Genomic DNA, 27,134 nt, shown 5'->3' on the forward strand with positions numbered 1-27,134 from the left:
TTCCTAGCAGTGCTACTGCTGGGTTATAGGGTAGGTCTATTTTTAATTTTTTGAGGAACCTCCACACTGTTTTCCAGAGTGGCTGCACCAATTTGCATTCCCACCAACAGTGCAAGAGAGTTCCCGTTTCTCCACATCCTCTCCAGCATCTATAGTCGGGACCTGGTTTCTAACCCCAGATCATCTGTATCATCTTGGGAACATCACATAACCTTTCTGAGCTGGTTTCTTCATCTTTAAATGAGGATAATAGCACACATTTCTTATTAAATGGGGTAATGCATATCAAGCATATAGCATAGTGTCTAACTGTATATTATCAATAAAGAGGCATTAGTCTTCCTAAAGCTGTGAATGAAAATGTTGTAGACTTTTAAAGAAATGAAGTGCTGCTGAGATGTAGCACATTCCTGAGCTCGTAAGAGTCATTAAGTGTGTGTTCACTTAAAACATTAATTATTTAGAGATTGGGAGCCTAGAGAGAAAGCTGTTTGATGTACAGTTTTCTTTCTGTGAGGACTGTGGAAGGGTAATTTGATAATCTTATAGGCAAATATCATTGAGCTAGTAAAATAAAATATATGAATAAATGATCTGGATAAAAAGCATGTATAGTTTTTTTTCTAATTACAAATAGAATTTTTTTTTTTTCCAGAAAGAGAGAGTGCAAGTAGGGGAGGGGCTGAGAGAAAGAGAGAGAGAGAGACAGGGGGAGAATCTTAAGCAGGCTCCACACCTAGCATGGAGCCCCGTGCGGGACTCAGTCTCCCTGACTGTGAGATCATGATTTGAGCCGAAATCAAGTTGGATGCTTAACTAACTGAGCCACCCAGGCACCCACAAATATAATTTTTTGTATTTTCATTAAGAATTATAAAGAATTGTAAGATTCTTTTTCTGTAAAACTTTGTGCATCATATTGTAATTTTGAGTCAACTAGTTGGGTTTTCTCAGAGCAGAAACTTTGCTGTGTAAAACTATATAAAATTTTTTTTGTAGCCTTAAAAGATTTTTATTAGAATGAATAAACATTTTGAAGCTTTTGGAATTTTGCTAAGTGGATAAAAGCACAGAAACATCATAATTATATCATCCATATTGGTGTATTAAGAAAAAAATCTGAAACTAAAAATAGAACTACCCTATAATCCAGCAATTGCACTATTAGGTATTTACCCAAAGGCTACAAAAATACAGATTCAAAGGGGTACACTATGGAGAGAGCCCAAGTGTCCTCTGGCTGATGAATGGATAAAGAAAATGTGGTATAGGGGTGCCTGGGTGGCTTAGTCAAGCATTCGACTTTGCCTCAGGTCATGATCTCATGGCTTGTGGGTTTGAGCCCCATGTCGGGCTCTGTGCTGACAGCTCAGAACCTGGAGCCTGCTTCAGATTCTCTGTCTCCCTTTCTCTGCCCCTTCCCTGCTTGTACTCTGCCTCTCTTTCTCTGTCAAAAATAAACATCAAAAACAAAAGAAGATGTGGTATATATGTATATACAATGGAATATTACTCAGCAATGAAAAAGAATGAAACCTTGCCATTTGCAGTGATGTGGATTAGCTAGAGTATATTATGGTAAGCAAAATAAGTCAATCAGAGAAAGACAAATACCATATGATTTCACTTGTATGTGGAATTTAAGAAACAAAACAGATGAGCATATGGGAAGGTAGGGGAAGAGAAGAGAGGGAAACAAATCATAAGAGACTCTTAATGATAGAGAACAAACTATGGGTTGATGGAGGGAGATTGGGGGGAGATGGGCTAGATGGGTGTTGGGTACTAAGGAGGGCACTTGTTCTGATGGGCACTGGGTGTTGTATGTAAGTGATGAATCACTGAATTCTGCTCCTGAAATCAATATTGCATGGTATGTTAACTAAAATTTAAATAAATTTATTACTTTTTTACATTTATTTATTTTTGAGAGAGAGTGGGGAAGGGGCAGAGTTTAGAAAGGGAGACAGAGGATCTGAAGCAGACTCTGCTGACAGTAGCAGGGCTTGAGCTCAATGCAGAGCTTGAACTCAAGAACCATGAGATCAGGGGGTACCTGGGTAGGTCAGTTGGTTAAGTGACTGGCTTTGGCTCAGGTCATGATCTCATGGTTTATGGGTTTAAGCCCTGTATCAGGCTCTGCGCTGACAGCTCAGAGCCTGGAGCCTGCTTTGGATTCTGTGTCTCCCTCTCTCTCTGCCCCTCCCTTGCTTATGCTCTCTCTCTCTCAAAAATAAATAAAATTAAAAAAAAAAAGTGTGAGATTATCACCTGAGTCGGGCTTGAACTCATGAACCGGGACATCGTTACCTGATCCAAAGTCAGATGCTTAACCAACTGAGCCACTCAGGTGCCCCAAGAAAAAAATACTATTTACAAACACTGGAGAGCTATCTTATAGAGGGAGTGATTTTAAGTTATTTATGTGAGATTATGTGAGATTAATTGTTGTTTGTATCAGCAGTTCTTTTTTATTGCTGTATTGTATTCCATTAATTAATTTTATTGTTGATAAGATTTTGATTGTTTTTATTTCTTTGGCTATTTTTGAATGAAGTAGCAGTGAACATTCTTGTATGTAGCTTTTAGTGGACATAGCCAATTTTGCTAGAGGTTTGGTAATATCCCATTGTGGTTTTTATTCTCATTTCTCAGATGACTAATGATGTTATATTAGTCAACTGATAATCCTAAACAGACAATTTGAAAATTGCCAGTGGTGTACAATAATATTTATTTGTTGGTCATGATTTTGTGGGTCTCCTGGCATAGCTCTTCCTTGTGTATCTCATCTTCCTACAGGGAGTAGTAGGCTAGATAATGCATATTTTCATAGTGGTGGCACAAATGCAAGAAGGCATACCTAACTGGGCAAGCATATTTTAAGATCATCACGTCTCCTGACCTCTCACTCTTGAAATTAAGTCATGTGGCTTAGCTCAGTTCAAGGGATGAGGAGGTATACTTGACTGGACTTGAGGATAGGTAGTGAATAATTTTTTTTTTTTTTTTTAAAGAAGCCTCCACACCCAGCACAGAACCCAGAGTGGGGCTTGAACTCACAACCCTGAGAGCAAGACCTGAGCTGAGAACAAGAGTTGGACACTTAACCGACTGAGTCACCCAGGCATCCCAGGTAGTGAATTTTTTGAACGATAATCTAATTCACTACAGATGTTGAATTCTTTTTCATATCTTTATTGGCCATTTAGGTATTCTCTTAAGAGCCATCTTCTTTTTTTTTTTAATGTTTGTTTATTTTTGAAAGAGCACAAGCGGGGGAGGGGCAGAGAGAGGGGGACAGAGGATCCGTAGTGGGCTCTGCTCTGACAGCAATGAGGCCAATGTGGGGCTCGAACTCACAAACTGTGAGATCATGACTTGAGCCAAAGTAGGATGGTCAACTGACTGAGCCACCCAGGTGCCCCAAGAGCCACCTTCTACATATATTACTAGGCACACTTACTCTATCAGCAACATTGATTAACTCCTTAGGAAAGAAATTTGATACTCATTTAAATTTTTAAATTTTATTTATTTATTAAATATTTTATTTTTTTTTTTTTTTAATTTTTTTTTTTTTCAACGTTTATTTATTTTTGGGACAGAGAGAGATAGAGCATGAACGGGGGAGGGGCAGAGAGAGAGGGAGACACAGAATCGGAAACAGGCTCCAGGCTCTGAGCCATCAGCCCAGAGCCCGACGCGGGGCTCGAACTCACGGACCGTGAGATCGTGACCTGGCTGAAGTCGGACGCTCAACCGACTGCGCCACCCAGGCGCCCCTATTTTTTAAGTAATCTCTATACCCAACGTGGGGCTTGAACTTACAGCCCCGAGATCAAGAGTCTCCTGTTCTACCAACTGAGCCAGCTAGGTGCTCCTACTTGCTCCTATTTTTAAGGCCAGATATTGTTAAATTATTGTTGAGAACAGCTCTTACAGGAAGTTAAATAAAGTGGTGTATATAGATGAAAATAGATGAGAAGGTAGGAAAAAGGGAAAACAAACTATTAATAAAATGACTGCCTTAAGCAGTAAAAATGATTTCTAAAACACATGAATTAATGCGTATGTGAATTTATTTCTTTAACAAATATATTTTTGAGCTGTGGATACCTATGAAGAAAAAGACAAAAACGTTTTAGTGGGGAAGTCTTCCAATAGACAAAAAAACAAATAAATAGTAATATAATTCTAGGTAGTGTATCAAGTTCTATGATTAAAAATAGATCAGGACAAGGAGAATATAGCAGGGAAAGGGGGTTATTTTACATAGGTTAGGAAAGAAAATCCTCTCTGAGGAGTTGGCATTTGAGCAGACACCTCAGTGAATGAAAGAAGGTCCAGGTAGAGGGGGCAGGAAGCAAGTGTAAAGGTCCTAAAGCAGGAATAAGCTTAAATTAAAAAAAAGACCAGTGAGGGTAGAGGTGGAGTAGAGTGAGGGAAAGATGAAGTTAGGCTACAGTAAGAGGTTACAGTTTTATTCAATTGTGTTACGGAGAGACATTGAAAATTTTGGTAAGAGAGTGACGTGATCTGATTTACCTTTAAGAAGGGTTGACTCCCCTGTTAGGTGTAAACTAGACTGTAGTGGAGCAATGGATACAGGCATATCACACTCTTTCACTAATTCAGATGAGAGAATGATAAGGGGCTTGAACTAGGTGGTATAGATGGGAATGGCAAAAATGGTTCGATTCGGGATATATTTTAATGGCAGACCAATAGTACTTATTGTTGGATTGGATATTGAAGAATTTCCTTATGGGGGAAGTTAGAACATTTCTTTAGTAATGTGTTAGTCAGAGTAGACTAACTGCTATTACTAAACAGCCTCCAAATATCAGTGATTCTACACAATAAAATTTTATTTCTTTTTCCATCATAGTCCAATGTAGATGGGTGAGGATGGGGTGATGGTGGGTGTTCTTTGTGTGGTCATTTGGGACCAGGGTTCTTCCATCTAGTGGCTCTGTATCCCATAGGACTTTAGAGCTTTCCCCTGGATCCTTTCCATTTTCTAGTAGACAAGGAAAGGCAGGCCCTCCCACCCCCTTTATTTAGGGGCTCTTATTGGCTTAGCCTGAAAGGACATCACCCCTGCCCACTTACCATTGGCCAAGGATTCAGTTGCATGGTCCCATATAATTAACTGCAAGGAAGGTTGGGAAATGCAGTCTAGCTGTGTGCCCAGGAAGAGGAGGAAATGGGTTTGTAAAAAGAGTAGAGACTTTTGAAAAAAAAGAGTATTGTAAAACACATAGTTGGAAAAGTTTAAAAATATAAATATTTACATATTTAAGTAAGTTACATATTTACTTGTAAATTCAGTTTTAAGTACTAAAATATGAAGAAACATGAATATTAGCTCTTGAACACCACTTCCTCCAAATTATTTTTCTAAAATAAGTTCAAAATATTTAATAGCTTTCTCCCCATGACATTTACAACTGTATACAAATCAGTATTGTTTTCTCGAATAGACCCTGCCTTGATAGTAGAATGTTCTCCTTTTAATATCTACTGGTGAGATTTTTGCTTTGAGTTATTTTCTGTGTAGTGAAGCTAGATTTTTATTTTTTAGATATGAATTTGCCTGATTTATTTTTCTCTTGTTACTGAATGTTAGTGTATGATCTTACTAACATTCATTTGTAGATCCCTGTGATAAAGTAAATATAAAGAGAAAGGATACTTCTTTTTTTTCTTCTTGGAAAATGACCTTGAGAACTTGGTAAAGAAGTAAAAGCAGCTTTTTTTTGAAAATTTTTTGAAAATTAAATTTTATTAGTACACAGATGCAAAATATGACATTAAAAATCTTTAGTTACTTCTTTTTTTTAAATGAACTTCTAATTTAAAGGAAGCTCTGTATTCCCTATTTTCATTCTTCACCACAGTTTTCCTCTATAATTAGTTTCTTCTCAGACCACTGAATAACAGCATAAGCTGGCCTATTCTGAACCACACCCTACTGACCACAGCAACTGTCTGACCGCATTGTTTCCCTCTGTTAGCATATACTTTTGAAATATTACTTTGGGATAGGGAAAAAACATATTAAATAATTTTATTTATAACTGGTACAGCTATGTGTAATTGCTCCATAAGTGCCAGTAAAGTGCTTAATTCTTTATATGCATAATATAAGTTATTTTATTCTCTCAATCATTTATCCATACTCTTTTTATATGCTGGTTTGAAATGCTATCTTTATCATAAGGTAAATTTACATAGACTTTTTTGCTCTGTAAGCCTTAATTTTCTTTTTTTTTTTTTTTAATTTTTTTTTTTCCAACGTTTATTTATTTTTGGGACAGAGAGAGACAGAGCATGAACGGGGGAGGGGCAGAGAGAGAGGGAGACACAGAATCGGAAACAGGCTCCAGGCTCTGAGCCATCAGCCCAGAGCCTGACGCGGGGCTCGAACTCACGGACCGCAAGATCGTGACCTGGCTGAAGTCGGACGCTTAACCGACTGCGCCACCCAGGCGCCCCTGTAAGCCTTAATTTTCTAATTTGACAGGTATTAACTTGTTACCTGTCTCAGAGATTTCCTGTTCAACTCAAATGAGGTAATGCACATAAAACTTATTTTTGATGAAAACTATAAAAAGGAATTTTGAAGATTACTCAAAAGTCTAATATATTTGTCCTTATTTAATATATATATGCCTTTATATGTAGTTTTATATTTTAAGTTTTTTCAGTTGACATCATATTATATATACATCCCTTGCCATATTTCTTCTGCATGACTGGCATTACAGGTATCATTCACCATCTAAATCTGTTTTACCCAATCTTTAGTTTGGATAGGGAATTTGGATGTCAGGGGGTGTTGCCCTATTTGAATCTATTTGGTTCCCCAAGTTTGGATAGCAAATAGCATGATTGTGAAGTAAGCACCTAAAAGTTTATTCAAATATATTTGGTTCCTGAGCTTAGACTGTGAAATTTAAATTAAAGAAATTTTTTTTAATGTTTATTTATTTTTGAGAGAGAGACCGAGACAGAGCACACGCGGGGAAGGGGCAGAGAGAGAGAGGGACACAGAATCTGAAGCAAGCTCCAGGCTCTGAGCTGTCAGCACAGAGCCTGACATGGGACTCGAACTCACGAACTGCGAGGTCATGACCTGAGCTGAAGTCAGATAATTAACGGACTGAGCCACCCAGGTGCCCCTATTTAAAATTTTTTTTTAATGTTTACTTTTGAGAGAGACAGAGTGTGAGCAGGGGAGGGGCAGAGAGAGAGGGAGACACAGAACTCCACATGTGCTTCAGGCTCTGCACTATCCACACAGAGCCTGATGCGGGCTCAAACTCACAAACTGTGAGATCCTGATTTGAGCCGAAATTGGATGCTTGACCAACTGAGCCACCCAAATGCCCCTAGACTGTGACATTTTTAGATATCAGTAATTTGGATAACAAGAGATACCTAAATTGTGAAAGGGTATTGCACTGAAGTGTTACCTATTAAAGTGAGTTCCTTTGATTGCAGAGAACAGAAACCCAGCTCAAAGTAGCTCAGGGTAAAAGGGAATTGATTGTCACACTTAAGGAAGTTCAGTGGTGGAGTTTATTTGAGGCACAGCTAGCTTCAGTAGCCCAAACAATGTTGATTAGGTTTTGCTGTATGTATTTGTTCATTTTCTTTTACTGTGTAAGGACTTCTGTGCATTCAGGAAAGATGGCTGCAAACAGTTTTAGATTTACATATTTCTGGATAACCAGCCCAGCAGAAAAGAAAATGCAGCAAAGTTCCAATATGGAATCTCTATGAGCAGCCGCTGGTGCCAGGGGGAATGGAATAATTGATTAGCTGGGTCTGGGTCACGACTAATACCACCCTTCCTCCCCTAGCTAGGGGATGAGGTTGGTCTATTCCAAGTGTGCTGTGTCAAATGGCAAGGGAGGAGTAGTAGTTCTTCAAAGGCAAATGCAGTACTGTACTTTCATTAGAAGGGCCGGATTACCTACTGCACAGATGAAACCGGTTAGCTGTTCATGTACCTATCTATAGTGTGTCATCTGGTAACTAATTTATTCCATCACCTTTTCTTTAGTTGAAATATTACAAAATGTATTTTCTTTCAGCACTCAATTTGGCTTTTACTTGGCATTGACCTACTATAAGTAAAACTGGGCTCCTAATGTGCTATCTAGTTGTGAAGATGAGCTAACATGCACATTTGTCACATCTTACCTAAAAAGCTTTTTCTCAATCTTTTTTTTTTCTTTAAATTCTTTAAGGAAAAGAAAAGAGTATGTTTTTTACTTTCTGAGAGATGCACCTGTCCATCTTTGACCTAAATCTCATTCTCATTTAGTTTGTCTTATTGAAGAACCTTGGCTCATCAGATAGACCTTCATTTTCTTAAGTTTTCAGTTTCTGCTTCTCTACTTGATTCTATTTATAACCATAAAGATGTGCTCCCAAGCCCCCTAACAAATGATTCACTCATACTTCTCCCTTTTTTCTTTATAGCAGATTTGACCAATGTCTGCTAATTTACTTGCCAATCTGTCTTCTCCCACTTCTTCCTTAACTTCTTACTTCCTACTTTTCAGAGTCCCCAGTAATATCCAGAGACCTTCATTTCAGGCCTAAACCTAGAATTACAGTATGTAAGGACTAAAAGGGACCTAAGAGATATTTAACTCCACTTTCTTTTTTTATTTTGCTTGATGTTATTTTGATTGTACTGACTTTTTTTTTTGTCTAGAATTTAGATGGTATATGGAATTTTTTTAAACTTTCAGATCTTGATCAGATCATAAATGCATGTTTATTAAAAACAATATAGTTGGATTTTAAAAATCTCTTGGTAATCTTTTTCTTTTAAGTGGAGCATTTCCATTTAATGTAGTTATTGATACATTTAGTTTGCTTTCCATTTGTTCCATCTGTTCTGACTCCACCCAGGATCCCCTTCCTTTTTGCCTTCCTTTGAATTGATTATTTTTTAATCATTCCATTTTTTTCACAGTGTTAGTTGGGAAGTTATACCTTTTTTCTAATTTTTTTAGGGGTTAGCCTAGAATAGAAGTTGGCAAACTTTTTTTTTTTTAAGTTTATTTATATATTTTTGAGAGCAAGCTTGGGGGAGGGGCAGAGAGAGAGAATCCCAAGCAGTCTCCATGCTGTCAGTATGGAGCCTGATGCGGGGCTCAATCTCATGAACTGTGAGATCACAACCTGAGCTGAAACCAAGAGTTGGTTGCTCAACCGACTGAGCCATCCAGGCACCCCTAACCTGTTTCATTTAAGGGCCATATAGTAAACATTTTTGGCTTTGTGGACCATATGGTCACTGTCATTGTAGTGCAGAAGCATCCATTGATAACAGGTAGTGGTATAAATTTCAGACAGTGGATTAGGTAAAGTCATTTAGATAGAAGAGCACTGGGTTGAGACCAGAAACTGGGAGATTTTGTTGTTGTTGTTGTTATTTTTTTTTTTTTTTTGAAATTGAGGTCATGGACAAGAAGCTCTGAGAGTGAATCAGAAAGAGAGTGAGCCTATCAGGAAGATTACAAGAAAAATAATTATCATGTGAGGGCAGTTTCAAGAACGAGAAGATGGCTTTCTTAGTCAAATGCTATAGAGTGCCGTGTTAAGATGAGGATTCAGAAGAGGCCGTTGGATTTGGCAACTTTATGGTAATTGGTGACATTTTCAAAGAATATTGGCAGAGCTTGCTATGTGGGAAGAGTGGTAAAGGAGTGGAGAGTGGAAACATAAACCATTGATTGTCAAATACTATTTTTTGGACCAGCAACAACAGAAGTGCCTAGATTTCCCAATCTCAGAACCATTATTGGGCTTAGAAATGTATATTTTTAAAACATTGCCCAGATGATTTTGATAAACGCTAATGGCTTGCTGTCAAGATGTATTTGTTAGTGATATTTTGAGGCAAACCCTCTTTTCCAAACACAAAGCTATGATTGATGAAGCAAAAAGAAAAATCAAGTTGACATAAATGGGGTGCAGAAAAGGTAAACATTCCTATGTTTCAGAAAGGCAGTAGAACACAAAGCAGTGAATAGGGCTGTGGCTGGGACCTTGCAGGTACAGAAGCTGAGGTTTGAGTTTCCTTGAGTGTAGGACTTATCTTCTGATTTGAACAGACCACCAGTAAGAAACATATTTATGAGATAACGGGAAATTGAACATTGACCAGTAATATTAAAATTGTTAATTTTTAAAGGTGTGATTAATGGTATTGTGGTTATATTAAAACAAAGTAGTAAATAGTAGGTTCTCAGTAAATGTTTATATGAAAAACAAAAAAAAATTTCCATCAGAAAGTACACCTGTACATCTAAATTTTCAAACAAATTAGCCATCTAGTGCCGAGAATGATATGAAATAAATCTGAAGAGCAGTTTACTTTGGATGACATTAAAATGCTTCACTGAAAAAAATAAAATTTTATATTTAGTATTTTCAAGAAGAAAAGTGAGTAATATCCCTTAAATTAAAACAATTATGGGGGCAATGGGGGGGCGGGGCTCGGTTGAGCATCTGACTTGATTTTGGCTCAGGTTATGATTCCAGGGTTGTGGGATCGAGCCCTGATTCGGGCTCTGTGCTGAGTGTGAAGTCTGCTTGGAATTCTGTCTCTCCTCCTTTACCCCTTTCCCCCACTTACGCTCTTTCTTTTTCTAAAATAAGCCAAACAAAGCAAAAAAACCCAGTTATGGCACTTAAGGTAGAAAAAAGATCAGATGGATATGAAAATGACAGAAACTTTAGAAGTGAAAGCTAGTGTAAAACAACAGCGTGATTTTCATGAAAGGGAAGTCAATAGGATGTCTGTTTTCCCAGTATTAATCTATGAAATCAGTGTAGTGTCAGTCAAAATATCAGAAGGTTTTGGGGGTGCCTGGGTGTCTCAGTCGGTTAAGTGTCTGATTTTAGCTTAGGTCGTGATCTCACAGTTCATGAGTTCCAGTCCCATGTCGAGCTCTCTGCTGTCAGCACGGAGCCTGGAGCCCCTGCTTCAGATTCTGTGTCTCCCTCTCTCTGCCTCTCCCCAGCTTGTGCATGTGCGTGCTCTCTCTCTCAAAAAAATAAACATCAAAAAATGTCAGAAGTTTTTCTTTTTCGTGGTAGTGGACATGCTGATCTTAAAATTCTTATGGTAAAGAATCAAAGTAACATTAAAGAAGAACAAATTGAAATGATATGCCTTCCATCAAAACTTATTATAGAGCTATAGTAATTAAGATAGATTCAGGGATGGACAGATAGACTACTGGAAGAGAATACAGAGCCCAGAACACCTTGATATTTATCTTTTTTTTTTTTTTAATTTTATTTTTTTTTAATGAAATTTATTGACAAATTGGTTTCCATACAACACCCAGTGCTCATCCCAAAAGGTGCCCTCCTCAATACCCATCACCCACCCTCTCCTCCCTCCCACCCCCCATCAACCCTCAGTTTGTTCTCAGTTTTTAACAGTCTCTTATGCTTTGGCTCTCTCCCATTCTAACCTCTTTTTTTTTTTTTTCCTTCCCCTCCCCCATGGGTTCCTGTTAAGTTTCTCAGGATCCACATAAGAGTGAAACCATATGGTATCTGTCTTTCTCTGTATGGCTTATTTCACTTAGCATCACACTCTCCAGTTCCATCCACGTTGCTACAAAAGGCCATATTTCATTTTTTCTCATTGCCACGTAATATTCCATTGTGTATATAAACCACAATTTCTTTATCCATTCATCAGTTGGTGGACATTTAGGCTCTTTCCATAATTTGGCTATTGTTGAGAGTGCTGCTATGAACATTGGGGTACAAGTGGCCCTATGCATCAGTGCTCCTGTATCCCTTGGATAAATTCCTAGCAGTGCTATTGCTGGGTCATAGGGTAGGTCTATTTTTAATTTTCTGAGGAACCTCCACACTGCTTTCCAGAGCGGCTGCACCAATTTGCATTCCCACCAACAGTGCAAGAGGGTTCCCGTTTCTCCACATCCTCTCCAGCATCTATAGTCTCCTGAGTTGTTCATTTTGGCCACTCTGACTGGCGTGAGGTGATACCTGAGTGTGGTTTTGATTTGTATTTCCCTGATAAGGAGCGACGCTGAACATCTTTTCATGTGCCTGTTGGCCATCCGGATGTCTTCTTTAGAAAAGTGTCTATTCATGTTTTCTGCCCATTTCTTCACTGGGTTATTTGTTTTTCGGGTGTGGAGTTTGGTGAGCTCTTTATAGATTTTGGATACTAGCCCTTTGTCCGATATGTCATTTGCGAATATCTTTTCCCATTCCGTTGGTTGCCTTTTAGTTTTGTTGGTTGTTTCCTTTGCTGTGCAGAAGCTTTTTATCTTCATAAGGTCCCAGTAATTCACTTTTGCTTTTAATTCCCTTGCCTTTGGGGATGTGTCGAGTAAGAGATTGCTACGGCTGAGGTCAGAGAGGTCTTTTCCTGCTTTCTCCTCTAAGGTTTTGATGGTTTCCTGTCTCACATTTAGGTTCTTTATCCATTTTGAGTTTATTTTTGTGAATGGTGTGAGAAAGTGGTCTAGTTTCAACCTTCTGCATGTTGCTGTCCAGTTCTCCCAGCACCATTTGTTAAAGAGACTGTCTTTTTTCCATTGGATGTTCTTTCCTGCTTTGTCAAAGATGAGTTGGCCATACGTTTGTGGGTCTAGTTCTGGGGTTTCTATTCTATTCCATTGGTCTATGTGTCTGTTTTGGTGCCAATACCATGCTGTCTTGATGATGACAGCTTTGTAGTAGAGGCTAAAGTCTGGGATTGTGATGCCTCCTGCTTTGGTCTTCTTCTTCAAAATTCCTTTGGCTATTCGGGGCCTTTTGTGGTTCCATATGAATTTTAGGATTGCTTGTTCTAGTTTCGAGAAGAATGCTGGTGCAATTTTGATTGGGATTGCATTGAATGTGTAGATAGCTTTGGGTAGGATTGACATTTTGACAATATTTATTTTTCCAATCCATGAGCAGGGAATGTCTTTCCATTTCTTTAAATCTTCTTCAATTTCCTTCATAAGCTTTCTATAGTTTTTAGCATACAGATCCTTTACATCTTTGGTTAGATTTATTCCTAGGTATTTTATGCTTCTTGGTGCAATTGTGAATGGGATCAGTTTCTTTATTTGTCTTTCTGTTGCTTCATTGTTAGTGTATAAGAATGCAACTGATTTCTGTACATTGATTTTGTATCCTGCAACTTTGCTGAATTCATGGATCAGTTCTAGCAGACTTTTGGTGGAGTCTATCGGATTTTCCATGTATAATATCATGTCATCTGCAAAAAGCGAAAGCTTGACTTCATCTTTGCCAATTTTGATGCCTTTGATTTCCTTTTGTTGTCTGATTGCTGATGCTAGAACTTCCAGCACTATGTTAAACAGCAGCGGTGAGAGTGGGCATCCTTGTCGTGTTCCTGATCTCAGGGAGAAAGCTCTCAGTTTTTCCCCGTTGAGGATGATGTTAGCTGTGGGCTTTTCATAAATGGCTTTTATGATCTTTAAGTATGTTCCTTCTATCCCGACTTTCTCAAGGGTTTTTATTAAGAAAGGGTGCTGGATTTTGTCGAAGGCCTTTTCTGCATCGATTGACAGGATCATATGGTTCTTCTCTTTTTTTTTGTTAATGTGATGTATCACGTTGATTGTTTTGCGAATGTTGAACCAGCCCTGCATCCCAGGAATGAATCCCACTTGATCATGGTGAATAATTCTTTTTATATGCCGTTGAATTCGATTTGCTAGTACCTTATTGAGAATTTTTGCATCCATATTCATCAGGGATATTGGCCTGTAGTTCTCTTTTTTTACTGGGTCTCTGTCTGGTTTAGGAATCAAAGTAATACTGGCTTCATAGAATGAGTCTGGAAGTTTTCCTTCCCTTTCTATTTCTTGGAATAGCTTGAGAAGGATAGGTATTATCTCTGCTTTAAACGTCTGGTAGAACTCCCCTGGGAAGCCATCTGGTCCTGGACTCTTATTTGTTGGGAGATTTTTGATAACCGATTCAATTTCTTCACTGGTTATGGGTCTGTTCAAGCTTTCTATTTCCTCCTGATTGAGTTTTGGAAGAGTGTGGGTGTTCAGGAATTTGTCCATTTCTTCCAGGTTGTCCAATTTGTTGGCATATAATTTTTCATAGTATTCCCTGATAATTGTTTGTATCTCTGAGGGATTGGTTGTAATAATTCCATTTTCGTTCATGATTTTATCTATTTGGGTCATCTCCCTTTTCTTTTTGAGAAGCCTGGCTAGAGGTTTGTCAATTTTGTTTATTTTTTCAAAAAACCAACTCTTGGTTTCGTTGATCTGCTCTACAGTTTTTTTTAGTTTCTATATTGTTTATTTCTGCTCTGATCTTTATTATTTCTCTTCTTCTGCTGGGCTTAGGCTGCCTTTGCTGTTCTGCTTCTAGTTCCTTTAGGTGTGCTGTTAGATTTTGTATTTGGGATTTTTCTTGTTTCTTGAGATAGGCCTGGATTGCAATGTATTTTCCTCTCAGGACTGCCTTTGCTGCGTCCCAAAGCGTTTGGATTGTTGTATTTTCATTTTCATTTGTTTCCATATATTTTTTAATTTCTTCTCTAATTGTCTGGTTGACCCACTCATTCTGTAGTAGGGTGTTCTTTAACCTCCATGCTTTTGGAGGTTTTCCAGACTTTTTTCTGTGGTTGATTTCAAGCTTCATAGCATTGTGGTCTGAAAGTAAGCATGGTATAATTTCAATTCTTGTAAACTTATGAAGGGCTGTTTTGTGACCCAGTATATGATCTATCTTGGAGAATGTTCCATGTGCACTCGAGAAGAAAGTATCTTCTGTTGCTTTGGGATGCAGAGTTCTAAATATATCTGTCAAGTCCATCTGATCCAATGTCTCATTCAGGGCCCTTGTTTCTTTATTGACCGTGTGTCTAGATGATCTATCCATTTCTGTAAGTGGTGTATTAAAGTCCCCTGCAATTACCACATTCTTATCAATAAGGTTGCTTATGTTTATGAGTAATTGTTTTATATATTTGGGGGCTCCGGTATTTGGTGCATAGATATTTATAATTGTTAGCTCTTCCTGATGGATAGACCCTGTAACTATTATATAATGTCCTTCTTCATCTCTTGTTACAGCCTTGAATTTAAAGTCTAGTTTGTCTGATATAAGTATGGCTACTCCAGCTTTCTTTTGGCTTCCAGTCGCATGATAAATAGTTCTCCATCCCCTCACTCTCAATCTGAAGGTGTCCTCAGGTCTAAAATGAGTCTCTTGTAGAGGGCAAATAGATGGGTCTTGTTTTTTTATCCACTCTGATACCCTATGTCTTTTGGTTGGCGCATTTAATGCATTTACATTCAGTGTTATTATAGAAAGATACGGGTTTAGAGTCATTGTGATGTCTGTATGTTTTATGCTTTTAGTGATGTCTCTGGGACTTTGTCTCACAGGGTCCCCCTTAGGATCTCTTGTAGGGCTGGTTTAGTGGTGACAAATTCCTTCAGTTTTTGTTTGGGAAGACCTTTATCTCTCCTTCTATTCTAAATGACAGACTTGCTGGATAAAGGATTCTTGGCTGCATATTTTTTCTGTCTAGCACCCTGAAAATCTCGTGCCAATTCTTTCTGGCCTGCCAAGTTTCAAAAGAGAGATCAGTCACAAGTCTTATAGGTCTCCCTTTATATGTGAGGGCACGCTTACCCCTTGCTGCTTTCAGAATTTTCTCTTTATCCTTGTATTTTGCCAGTTTCACTATGATATGTCGTGCAGAAGATCGATTCAAGTTACGTCTGAAGGGAGTTCTCTGTGCCTCTTGGATTTCAATGCCTTTTTCCTTCCCCAGTTCAGGGAAGTTCTCAGCTATGATTTCTTCAAGTACCCCTTCAGCACCTTTCCCTCTCTCTTCCTCCTCTGGGATACCAATTATGCGTATATTATTTCTTTTTAGTGTATCACTTAATTCTCTAATTTTCCCCTCATACTCCTGGATTTTTTTATCTCTCTTTTTCTCAGCTTCCTCTTTTTCCATAACTTTATCTTCTAGTTCACCTATTCTCTCCTCTGCCTCTTCAAGCCGAGCTGTGGTGGTTTCCATTTTGTTATGCATTTCGTTTAAAGCGTTTTTCAGCTCCTAGTGACTGTTCCTTAGTCCCTTGATCTCTGTAGCAAGAGATTCTCTGCTGTCCTGTATACTGTTTTCAAGCCCAGCGATTAATTTTATGACTATTATTCTAAATTCACTTTCTGTTATGTTATTTAAGTCCTTTTTGATCAGCTCATTAGCTGTTGTTATTTCCTGGAGATTCTTCTGAGGGGAATTCTTCCGCTTGGTCATTTTGGATAGTCCCTGGCGTGGTGAGGACCTGCAGGGCATTTCCCCTGTGCTGTGGTGTATAACTGGAGTTGGTGGGCGGGGCCACAGTCAGACGTGATGTCTGCCCCCAGCCCACCACTGGGGCCACAGTCAGACTGGTGTGTGCCTTCTCTTCCCCTCTCCTAGGGGCGGGATTCACTGTGGGGTGGTGTGGCCCCTCTGGGCTACTTGCACCCTGCCAGGCTTGTGGTGCTGGGGATCTGGCGTATTAGCTGGGGTGGGTAGGCAAGGTGCACGGGGGCAGGAGGGGCAGGCTTAGATCGCTTCTCCTTAGGTGATCCACTTCAGGAGGGGCCCTGTGGCAGCGGGAGGGAGTCAGATCCGCTGCCGGAGGTTTGGCTCCGCAGAAGCGCAGAGTTGGGTGTTTGCGCGGAGTGAGCAAGTTCCCTGGCAGGATCCGGTTCCCTTTGGGATTTCGGCTGGGGGATGGGCGGGGGAGATGGCGCTGGCGAGCGCCTTTGTTCCCCACCAAACTGAGCTCTGTTGTCAGGGGGCTCAGCAGCTCTCCCTCCCTTTGTCCTCCAGCCTTCCCGCTTTCCGAGCAGAGCTGTTAACTTATGACCTCCCAGACGCTAAGTCGCGCTTGTTGTGGGAACACAGTCCGTCAGGCCCCTCCGCTTTTGCCAGCCAGACTCGGGGGCTCCGCTTGGCCAGTGAGCTGCCCCTCCGCCCCGGCTCCCTCCCGCCAGTCCGTGGAGCGCGCACCGCCTCGCCGCCCTTCCTACCCTCTTCCGTGGGCCTCTCGTCTGCGTTTGGCTCCGGCGACTCCGTTCTGCTAATCCTCTGGCGGTTTTCTGGGTTATTTAGGCAGGTGTAGATGGAATCTAAGTGATCAGCAGGACGTGCGGTGAGCCCAGCGTCCTCCTAAGCCGCCATCTTGCCGCAACCTCACACCTTGATATTTATATGGAATTAGCTACATGACAGAGGTGGCATTATAAATCAAGGGAGAGATTGGACTCTTCATTGAGGTGCTGATTAAATTGCTAATCTGATTTGGCATGAAAATAAGAGCGCTATGAAAATAAATTCTGTATGGATTAAGTACATAAATGAGAAAAGAAAAACCTTAGGCCTTTTCAAAGAAAATGCAGGATGGATAACTTTATGTCTTCAGGATGAGGAGGGATTTTTAAAAACTATACCAGGAGATAACGCCATGTAGGTTTTATAGCCAGACGAACTGCTTCAAATGTCAACTTTCTCACATGCTAGTTATGACTTTGGGCAAGTTATGTAATCTTTCTTGTTTTCTCATTTATAAAATGAGGATGATAATGGTAAAAACAGCCCTCAGGAATTGTGAGAAATAAAATGTGAAATGCTTAGAAAAATGACTGGTATAAATAAACACACAATAAGAGTTAACTACAATTGTTGTTACTGTAATTTACTAAAAAAGAAATCATAACCTGTAAAGGATTGATAAATTTGACTATTAAAAACTCTATGACAAAAGACATTGTGAATAAAATAGAAAGCTAAGGCACTAATAGGTAGGAGATAATTATCACACATTTAACTGAAAATTGATTAGTATCCAGGCTATATGAAAAACTCATTTAAACCAATAAAGAAAAGACAACTCAAAAAACAGAAATGAATAAGCAACATAGTCCAAATGGCAAATGGTAAGTGTTGCTCATCCTCATTCTAATAAACAGGGAAATGCAAATTAAAGTAATGAGATACCTTTTTACACTTATACTGGCAGAAACTCAAGTCTGACAATACTTTTATTGGTAAGGAGGCAGAGAAACTTGAGCCCTTCCTACACTTGCTGTGAAATAGTTGGTACAACTACTTTGGAGAGTGTTTTGTTAATATCTAGTAAAGTTGAATGTGCTTAAAACCCAACGATTCTAGGTGTAAAGCCCAGAGAAATTCTAGGAAAGACATATAAAGAGACATGTGTGAGATCTGCAGCATTGTTTTAATAGTGTAATATTGGAAACATTCCAAGTGTTCACTAGAAGGACAGTGGATTGATAAATTGTGGTATAAATCATCCAATGGGATTTAAAAACAAAGACCTTGCTTTTAAGAGCAGTTTTAGGTTAGCTTCACAGCAAATTTGAACAGAAGATCCAGAACCCCCCAACCTCCCCCCATACATACATAGTCTCCCCCAATATCTATATCCCCCCCACCCCAGTACATTTGTAACAATTAATAAACATTAATTGGCATATTATTTGGCAGTTAATGAACTTTTACATGTATCAGCACTTAGAAAAGACAATGTTAACTTGAGATGCAGACTATTAAGTATGGTATGACACCATTTTTTTAAAGCCTAAAAGACTGAAACAGTACTATCTATAATTCATGGAGACCCACATGTGTAATAAAAATATAGAAACAGGACAGTGGTTCTCTCTGCAGAGCAAAAGAAGGAGCTTTATCTCTAATATGTTGTTTGTAAACTGATCTGGAGTAATTACAGCAGTTTTCAAACTTGTTGAATTCGGTGGTAGCTATATGACTGCTTTTTATATGTTCCATAATATTCTCTGTGTTTGAAAGGTCATCTAGGAAAAAACAAAACAGAGTTTCTTCATTTGAGAACTTTTACAAATATGTAATATTATGAGAGAGAAGTAACTGAAGGTATTTAAAAAAAAATAACAGCATCTTTGTATGTTAAAGGATGAAATAAAAAAGGAAAGTGGTAACATGTGAGGATGATTCTCTGATGGGGCAAGTTTGATGGAGATGATAAGAAATAGGTTTTATTAGCCCTGGAAAGGACATGGGATATATTTTCTTTGTAGACTAGAATGGAAAAACTAAGATGAGAATAAAATAGGGATACATTTTGAGTTGGAAAATGCTATTTTCTCAGTGGGATGCCAAAGTTGAAATCATTCTGGAGGTGTTATGTACATGGGGTTTGAGAAGATTGGAAGGATATGCAGAATACGTGTAAGAAATGAAATAAGGTTAGATAAAAAGGTAACCTTGAAGGAAAAGGGAAGGTTGAATAAAAGTTATAATAGTATCAGCTATATAATTTTATCAGCGAGCCGGGGGCAGGATCTTTTTGTTGTTAGGAGAGGTAGAGAGAGAGCCCAAAAGTCCTTGAAAATATATCTATTCTATAGCAGGTTTCTCTCATATTTTCTTAGTTATAATTTCATTTAGTTTGATTTTTTTATTTAATCTCATCTTCTTAATGGTTTTTTTCAAGCTTTTATTTAAATTCCAGTTAGTTAACATACAGTATAATATTAATTTCAGGTGTAGCTTTTTTGTGATTCAGTTCAATACCTAGTGCTTATCACAAGTGTCCTCCTTAATTCCTATCACCTATTTAATCCATCCTCCCCACCCATCTGTTTCCTGGTAACAGTCTATTCTCTATAGTTTAGAGTCTGTTTCTTGGTTTTCCTCTCTCCCCTACATGTTCCTTTGTTTTGTTTCTTTAATTCCACTTATGAGTGAAATCATATGGTATTTGTCTTTCTCTGACTTATTTCACTTAGCATAATACACTAGTTCCATCCACGTTGTTGGAAATGGCAAGATTTCATTCTTTTTTTATGGCCGAGTAATATTCCATTTGTGTGTGTGTGTGTGTGTGTGTGTGTGTGTGTGTGTGTGTGTGTATCTCACATCTTTATCCATTCATCAGTTGATAGATATTTGGGTTCTTACCATAATTTGGCTATTGCTGATAATGCTGCTGCAAACATTGAGGTGCATGTATCCCTTTAAATTAGTATTTTTTTATCCTTTGGGTAAATAGTAGTGCTGGATCATAGCGAAGTTCTATTTTTAATTTTTTGAGGAACTTCCATACTGTTTTCCAGAGTGACTGCACCAGTTTGTATTCCCACCAACAGTGTTAGAGGGTTCCCCTTTCTCCACATCCTCTTCAACACCTATTATTTCCTGTGTTGTTAATATCATCTTCTTACTGTTTTTAATTTCACAAAAATTTGGCTTCATTGATGGCATTGTTTTGTGTTTTTGCTTTATCCATAAGAGCTTTTGGGTGCAGGGTGATTTGTATGATTATTCTGCCCTTTATAATCTAGTCTTTGGCAAGTCTCTTTAAATATAAAGAAAGAACTTGACTCTAATCTCAGGTACTTTGGAAACATTTGAGATAGAGTACAAAATAATTTTTATTTGCACTCTGGATTTTGCGTTATTAGTATGATAAAACATGGAAAAATCTTTGGCAAGTTGCTTTTGGAGAAAGTGTCCAGATTTGGGCAATAAAATGTAATATTACGTGGTCTCAGACTGTTTTCAAGACTTTCTAGACTAAGAATTAGGATATTATGTTCTAAAAGATGTAATCAACATGATTTAAGCCTTTCTTTCTTGAGCATCAGAAGCTAAAGATTGTTTATGTGATTTCTAAATGTTTCACATCTTTTATGTTACAGTTCTTTTGCCATGAAAATGGTTTGCAGGGTCTTGGACACATACTATCCATGCTGATGGGACAGGATCCAATATGAATATAAATGATGGAGGAAGACGACGCTTTGAGGATAATGAACATACGTTACATATATATCCTGGGACAATTTCAGAAGGGACTATCTACTGTCCAATTCCTGCCAGAAAAAACTCCACAGCTGCTGAGGTGATTGACTCTCTTATAAACAGACTTCATCTTGACAAAACAAAATGTTATGTTCTTGCAGAAGTAAAGGAATTTGGTGGAGAAGAATGGATACTCAATCCAACAGACTGTCCAGTTCAGCGAATGATGTTGTGGCCCCGAATGGCTCTGGAAAATCGCCTGAGTGGAGAGGACTATCGCTTTCTTCTGAGAGAAAAAAACCTTGATGGATCAATCCATTATGGTAGTCTGCAGTCATGGCTACGGGTAACAGAAGAACGTCGTAGGATGATGGAGCGGGGTTTTCTTCCACAGCCTCAACAAAAAGACTTTGATGATTTATGTAGCTTACCTGATTTGAATGAGAAAACTCTCTTAGAAAACCTACGAAATCGCTTTAAGCATGAAAAAATTTATACCTATGTTGGCAGTATTCTAATAGTTATTAACCCATTCAAGTTTCTTCCTATTTATAATCCCAAATATGTCAAAATGTATGATAACCACCAATTGGGAAAACTGGAGCCCCACATTTATGCTGTGGCTGATGTAGCTTATCATGCCATGCTTCAGCGCAAAAAGAATCAGTGCATTGTGATTTCAGGAGAGAGTGGTTCTGGGAAGACTCAAAGCACAAACTTTCTTATACACCACCTTACTGCACTCAGTCAGAAAGGATTTGCCAGTGGAGTGGAACAAATTATTCTTGGAGCTGGACCAGTACTTGAGGTAAGTGTGTAGAAATACTTTTCTTACTCTTAAACATGTCTTTGAAAAAATTTTTTGTAAATGTGAGAAAATGTAATGAAACCACAAGTATAGATATCATTTTTAGTTACCAAGGAAAACTGGAAGATGGGAAAGCAAAAAAGGCAGCGTGGAAGATTAAAGGGTATGACAGTGGCAGTATATTTTTCAAAGGTGTTTTTGGGTCATAGTGATGAAGTAAGAGATGATTGGAGTCGTATGTATCCCCCTGTAAAGGGAAATAGCCAGCACAGGACTCCTATCTGTAATTGGGTTGTGGAATTAGGTGTTGGGGAAAATATTCTCATCAATCTATTTGTATCTTTGCAACTTTAACGTGTGCCTAGTATTGAATTCTAAGGGTTCAGAACGTTTTGAAAATGTAGAGAATATGGGAAAAAAAGTTTTAGTTCTATAATGTTTTAGAAGTAATAGTACCAAAGGTAGAAAGGAAAAAGAATACACTTTTTGTTTTAGAGTTGAAAGGAAAAGGTAGTATTACCTATTTTTTTTTATTAAAATAATTTTTTTTTATGTTTATTTTTGAGACAGAGAGAAACAGAGCATGAGTGGGGGAGGGGCAGAGAGAGAAGGAGACCCAGAATCTGACGCAGGCTCCAGGCTGGGCTGTCAGCACAGAGCCCGATGTCAGGCTTGAACCCATGAACTGTGAGTTCGTGACCTGAGCTGAAGTTGGTTGCCCAACCAACTGAGCCACCCAAGCGCCCCAATATTACCTATTTTTTAAAAGAGATTTTGTGAGGTATAACTGAGATACAGCAAACTGCACATATTGGAAATGTACAGTTTGATAAAATTTGACATGTATATATACTAATTAAGCCACTGTCACAGTCAAGATACCGAATACATCCATTATTCCCAAAGTTTCTTTGTGATTCACAAAGTGTAAGTATAGTGTAAGAAACCACTTACACACTTAAACTATAGATTAGTTTGTGATTTCTATAATTTTGTATAAATGGAATCATATACCATATACTCTTTTATGTTTGATTTCTCTTGGTATAATTATTTCAAGATTCATCCAGGTTGTATGTGTCAGTAATTCATTCCTTTTGCTAAGGTGGAATTCCACTGCATGGGTGCATGATGCTTTGCATTTATCCATTTACCTGGTAATGGACTTTTAGATTATTGCTAGTTATTCACTGTTGCATATAAAGCTTTATACAAGTCTTTGTGTGGACATACACTTTACTTTGGGTGAATACCTAGGAGTGGAATGACTGGGTTATATGATAGGTATATGCTTAACTTTTTAAGAAGCTGCCAACTTTTTCTACAGTGTTTTTACTTACATTTTATATTCCCACCAGGCAGTGTGTGACAGTTCCAGTTACTCCATATCCCTGCTAACCCTTGATATAGTCATTCTTTTAAATTTTAGCCATTCAAATATATATACAGTGGTATCTTACTGAGGTTTTAATTTGCATTCTATAATGACTAATGCTGTGAGCACATTTTCATGTGTTTATGTGCCCTCTATATATCTTCTTTGGTGAAGTATCTGTCAAAATTTATTGCCTAATTTTTTATTGAATTTTCTTAAATTTTTTTTAATGTTTATAATTTTTGAGAGAGACAGAGTGCCAGTTGGGGAGGGACAGAGAGAGAGGGAAACCCAGAATCCGAAGCAAGCTTCCGGCTCTGAGCTGTCAGCACAGAGCTCAGTGCATGAGATCATGACCTGAGCCAAAGTCAGATGCTTAACTGACTGAGCCACCCAGGCACCCCTCTTGCGTTTTTGATTTTAGCCATTCTGATAGGTGTAAGGTAATATCTCATTGTGGTTTTGATTTGTATTTCCCTGATGATGACTGATGTTGAGCTGGATTTGATTTGTATTTCCCTGATGATGACTGATGTTGAGCATCTTTTCATGGCCATTTGTATGTCTTCTTTGGATAAATAAAATGGGTCCTCTGCCCATTTTAATTTTATTTTTGGCTTTTTGTGTGTGTGTTGAGTTATATATATATATATATATTTTTTTTTAAAATATATTTTAGATATTACCTTATTGATATATTATTTGCAGATATTTCTCCCTCTCAGTAGGTTGTCTTTTTGTTTGTTGTTGGTTTCCTTCACTGTACAAAAGCTTTGAAAAAAAAATTTTTTTTTTATTGGTGTGGTCCCAATTGCTTATTTTTGCTTTTGTTTTCCTTGCCTTATGAGACATACCTAGAAAAATGTCACTTTGGCTGATGCCAGAGAAATTACTACTTGTGTTCTATTTTAGGATTTTTATGGTTTCAGGTGTCACATTTAGGTTTAATTCAATTTGAGTCTATTTTTGTGTATGGTGTTACAAGGTGGTTCAATTTCATTCTTCTGCATGTAGCTGTCCAGTTTTTCCAGCACTATTTATTGAAGAGAATGTCTCTCATTATATGTTCTTGCTTCCTTTGTCGTAGATTAATTGACCATATAAATGGTTTATTTCTCGGTGCTCTATTCTGTGCCATTGATCTGTGTGTCTGTTTTTGTGCCAGTACTGTACTGTTTTGATTATTACTCCTTACTAGTATATCTTGGAATGTGGAATTGTGATACCTCTAGCTTTGTTTTTCTTTGTCAAGATTGCTTTGGTTATTCCAGGTCTTTTCTGATTCTGAAGAGATTTTACTATTATTCTAGGTTTTAAAAAAAATCCTGTTGGTATTTTGATAGAGATTGCATTGAATGTATAGATTGCTTTGGGTAGTATAGACATTTCAACAATATGAATTCTTCCAATCCATGAGCCTGGAATATCTTTCCATTTGTTTGTGTCATCTTCAGTTTCTTCAATCAGTTATTTTGTAGTTTTTGAGTATAGGTCTTTCACTTCTTTGGTTAAGTTTATTCTTAGGTACTTTATTATTCTTTTTGGTGCACTAGTAAATAGTCTTGTTTTCTTAATTTCTCTATGTGCTGCTCTGTTATTAGTGTATAGAAATGCTACCAATTTCTGAATATTAACTTTGTATCATGCATCTTTACCAAATTCATTTATTATTTCAAATTGCTTTTTGGTGGAGTCTTTAGGATTTTCTGTGTGTAGTATCATGTCATCTGCAAATAGCAATAGTGTAACTTCTTTACCAGTGTGGTGCCTCTTCTTTTTCTTGTCTGATTGTTGTGGACAGGACTTTGAGTACTGTGTTGAATAAAAGTGGCAAGAGTGGACATATTTGTCTTCTTCCTGATCTTAGAGGAAAAGCTCTTTGTTTCACCATTGAGTGTGATGTTAGCTGTGGGTTTTTCATATATATAGTCTTTCTTATATAGATGTATGTGCTCTCTAACCCCACTTTGTTGAGAGTTTTTACCATGAATGGAATTTAAATTTTGTCAAATGGGTTTTGTTTTCTGCACCTATTGAGATGATGATATGATTTTTATCCTTTGTTTTGTTGATGCTGTGTATCACATTGATTTGCAAATCTTGAGCCATTCTTACATCCATGGAGTAAGTCTTACTTGATTGTGGTGAATGATCTTTTTAATGTATTGTTGTATGTGGTTTGCTAATATTTTGTTGAGGAATTTTGCATCTATGTTTATCAAGGATATTGGCCTGTAGGGGGGTGTGTGTGTGTGTGTGTGTGTGTGTGTGTGTGCGCGCGCGTGTGTGTGTGTTGTTTTTTGATTTTTATCATCAGAGTAATGCTGGCCTTGTGAATTTATTTGGAAGCTTTCCTTCCTCTTGTGTTTTTTGGTATAGTTTGATGAGAATAAGTATTAACTCTTTTCTAAATATCTGTGAATCTGTCCTGGACTTTTATTTTTTGGTAGTTTTTTGATTACTGATTTACTTGTAATTGGCCTTAGATTTTCTATTTCTCTTTTGTTCAGTTTTGGAAGATGATATGTTTCTAGTGATTTATAGACTTCTAGGCTGTCTAGCTTGTTAGTATATAATTTTTTGTAGTATTCTCTTATAATTCTTTACATTTCTGTGATAGTTGTTACTTCTCTTTCATTTCTGCTATTACTTATTTGGGTCCTTCCTCTTTTTTTCTTGATGAGTCTGGCTAAGTGATTTTCAATTTTGTTTACCTTTTCAAAGAACCAGCTCTTGGTTTTATTGATTAAAAAAATTTTTTTAATGTTTATTTATTTTTGAGAGAGAGGGAGACAGACAGCACAAGCAGGGGAGGGACAGAGAGAGACAGAGACACAGAGTTTGAAGCAATCTCCAAGCTCTGAGCTGTCAGCACAGAGCCTGACGTGGGGCTCGAACTCACAAACCATGAGATCATGACGTGATGCTTAACCGACTGAGTCCCTCAGGCGCCCCTACTGATTTTTTTTCTATTGCTGTTTTTAGTCTTAATGTCATTCATTTCTGCTCTGGTCTTAATTATTTCCTTCCTTCTATTTACCTTGGGCTTTATTTGTTGTTTTTTTTTTTTTTTTTTTTTTTTTTTTTTTTTTTTCCTGGTTCCTTTAGTTGTTAATGTAGATTGTTTGAGCTTTTTCTTGTTTCTTGAGTTAGGCCTGTGTTGCTATATATTTCTCTCCCTTTCTCTCTTTCTCTGTCTCAAGAACCAGCTCTTGGTTTTATTGATTTAAAAAGTTTTTTTTAATGTTTATTCTTTTATTTATTTATTTATTAATTTTTTTTTAAATTTTTTTTTCAACGTTTTTTATTTTATTTTTGGGACAGAGAGAGACAGAGCATGAACGGGGGAGGGGCAGAGAGAGAGGGAGACACAGAATCGGAAACAGGCTCCAGGCTCCGAGCCATCAGCCCAGAGCCCGACGCGGGGCTCGAACTCACCGACCGCGAGATCGTGACCTGGCTGAAGTCGGACGCTTAACCGACTGCGCCACCCAGGTGCCCCTTTAATGTTTATTCTTGAGAGAGAGAGAGAGAGAGAGAAGGGCATAGGGAGAGAGAGAATTTCAAGCAAGTTCCTCAGTGCAGAGCCTGATGTGGAGCTCTATCCAATGATCCCCGTATCATGACCCAAACAGAAGTCAAGAGTCTGATGCTCAACCAACTGAGCCACCTAGGTATCCCTAATTTTAAAAAATGGTATTCATCAGGCACTTATAAATATTTGTAGATTGCTTTGGGGTAGTGAGGACATTTTAACAATGTGAATTCTTCCGTGAGCACATAATGTATTTCAATTTATTTGTGTCGTCAGTTTTTGTCATTAATGCCTTTTGGTTTTCATTGTACAGATCTTTAATCTCCTTGGTGAAATTTCTCTCAAATACAGCCATCTCTCAGTAGTACCTTTTGAAGAGCAGAATTTTAAATTTTGATGAAATCCAGTTTAACCATTTTTTTTCTCTTATGGATTGTGTTTTTGGTGTCATATTTAAGAAAACTTTGACTAAACCATGGTTGCAAAAGTGTTCTATGTTTTGTTTTGTTTTTTCATTAGTTTTGTAGTTTCAGTTTTGCATTCAGGT

The 27,134-nt window shown here is 37.9% G+C and overlaps 1 protein-coding gene across 7 annotated transcripts in view; it reads left to right on the forward strand.

Moving 5' to 3' along the window:
* The window catches only part of MYO9A (myosin IXA), a 273,152-nt gene that overhangs the window by 25,647 nt on the left and 220,371 nt on the right, over nt 1-27,134 (forward strand). For 6 of the 7 annotated variants that reach the window (XM_047861621.1, XM_047861624.1, XM_047861627.1 and 3 more), the window contains exon 2: nt 20,767-21,677. In XM_047861621.1, coding sequence (XP_047717577.1) covers nt 20,838-21,677 — 840 coding nt within the window. In that variant the 5' untranslated portion in view covers nt 20,767-20,837. Of the gene's footprint in view, nt 1-3,076; nt 3,137-20,766; nt 21,678-27,134 lie in introns of those variants that run through there. The other variant, XM_047861622.1, reaches the window with a different exon arrangement.

The sequence above is a fragment of the Prionailurus viverrinus genome, chromosome B3 (genome assembly GCF_022837055.1).
Source record: "Prionailurus viverrinus isolate Anna chromosome B3, UM_Priviv_1.0, whole genome shotgun sequence".
NCBI lineage: Eukaryota > Metazoa > Chordata > Mammalia > Carnivora > Felidae > Prionailurus > Prionailurus viverrinus.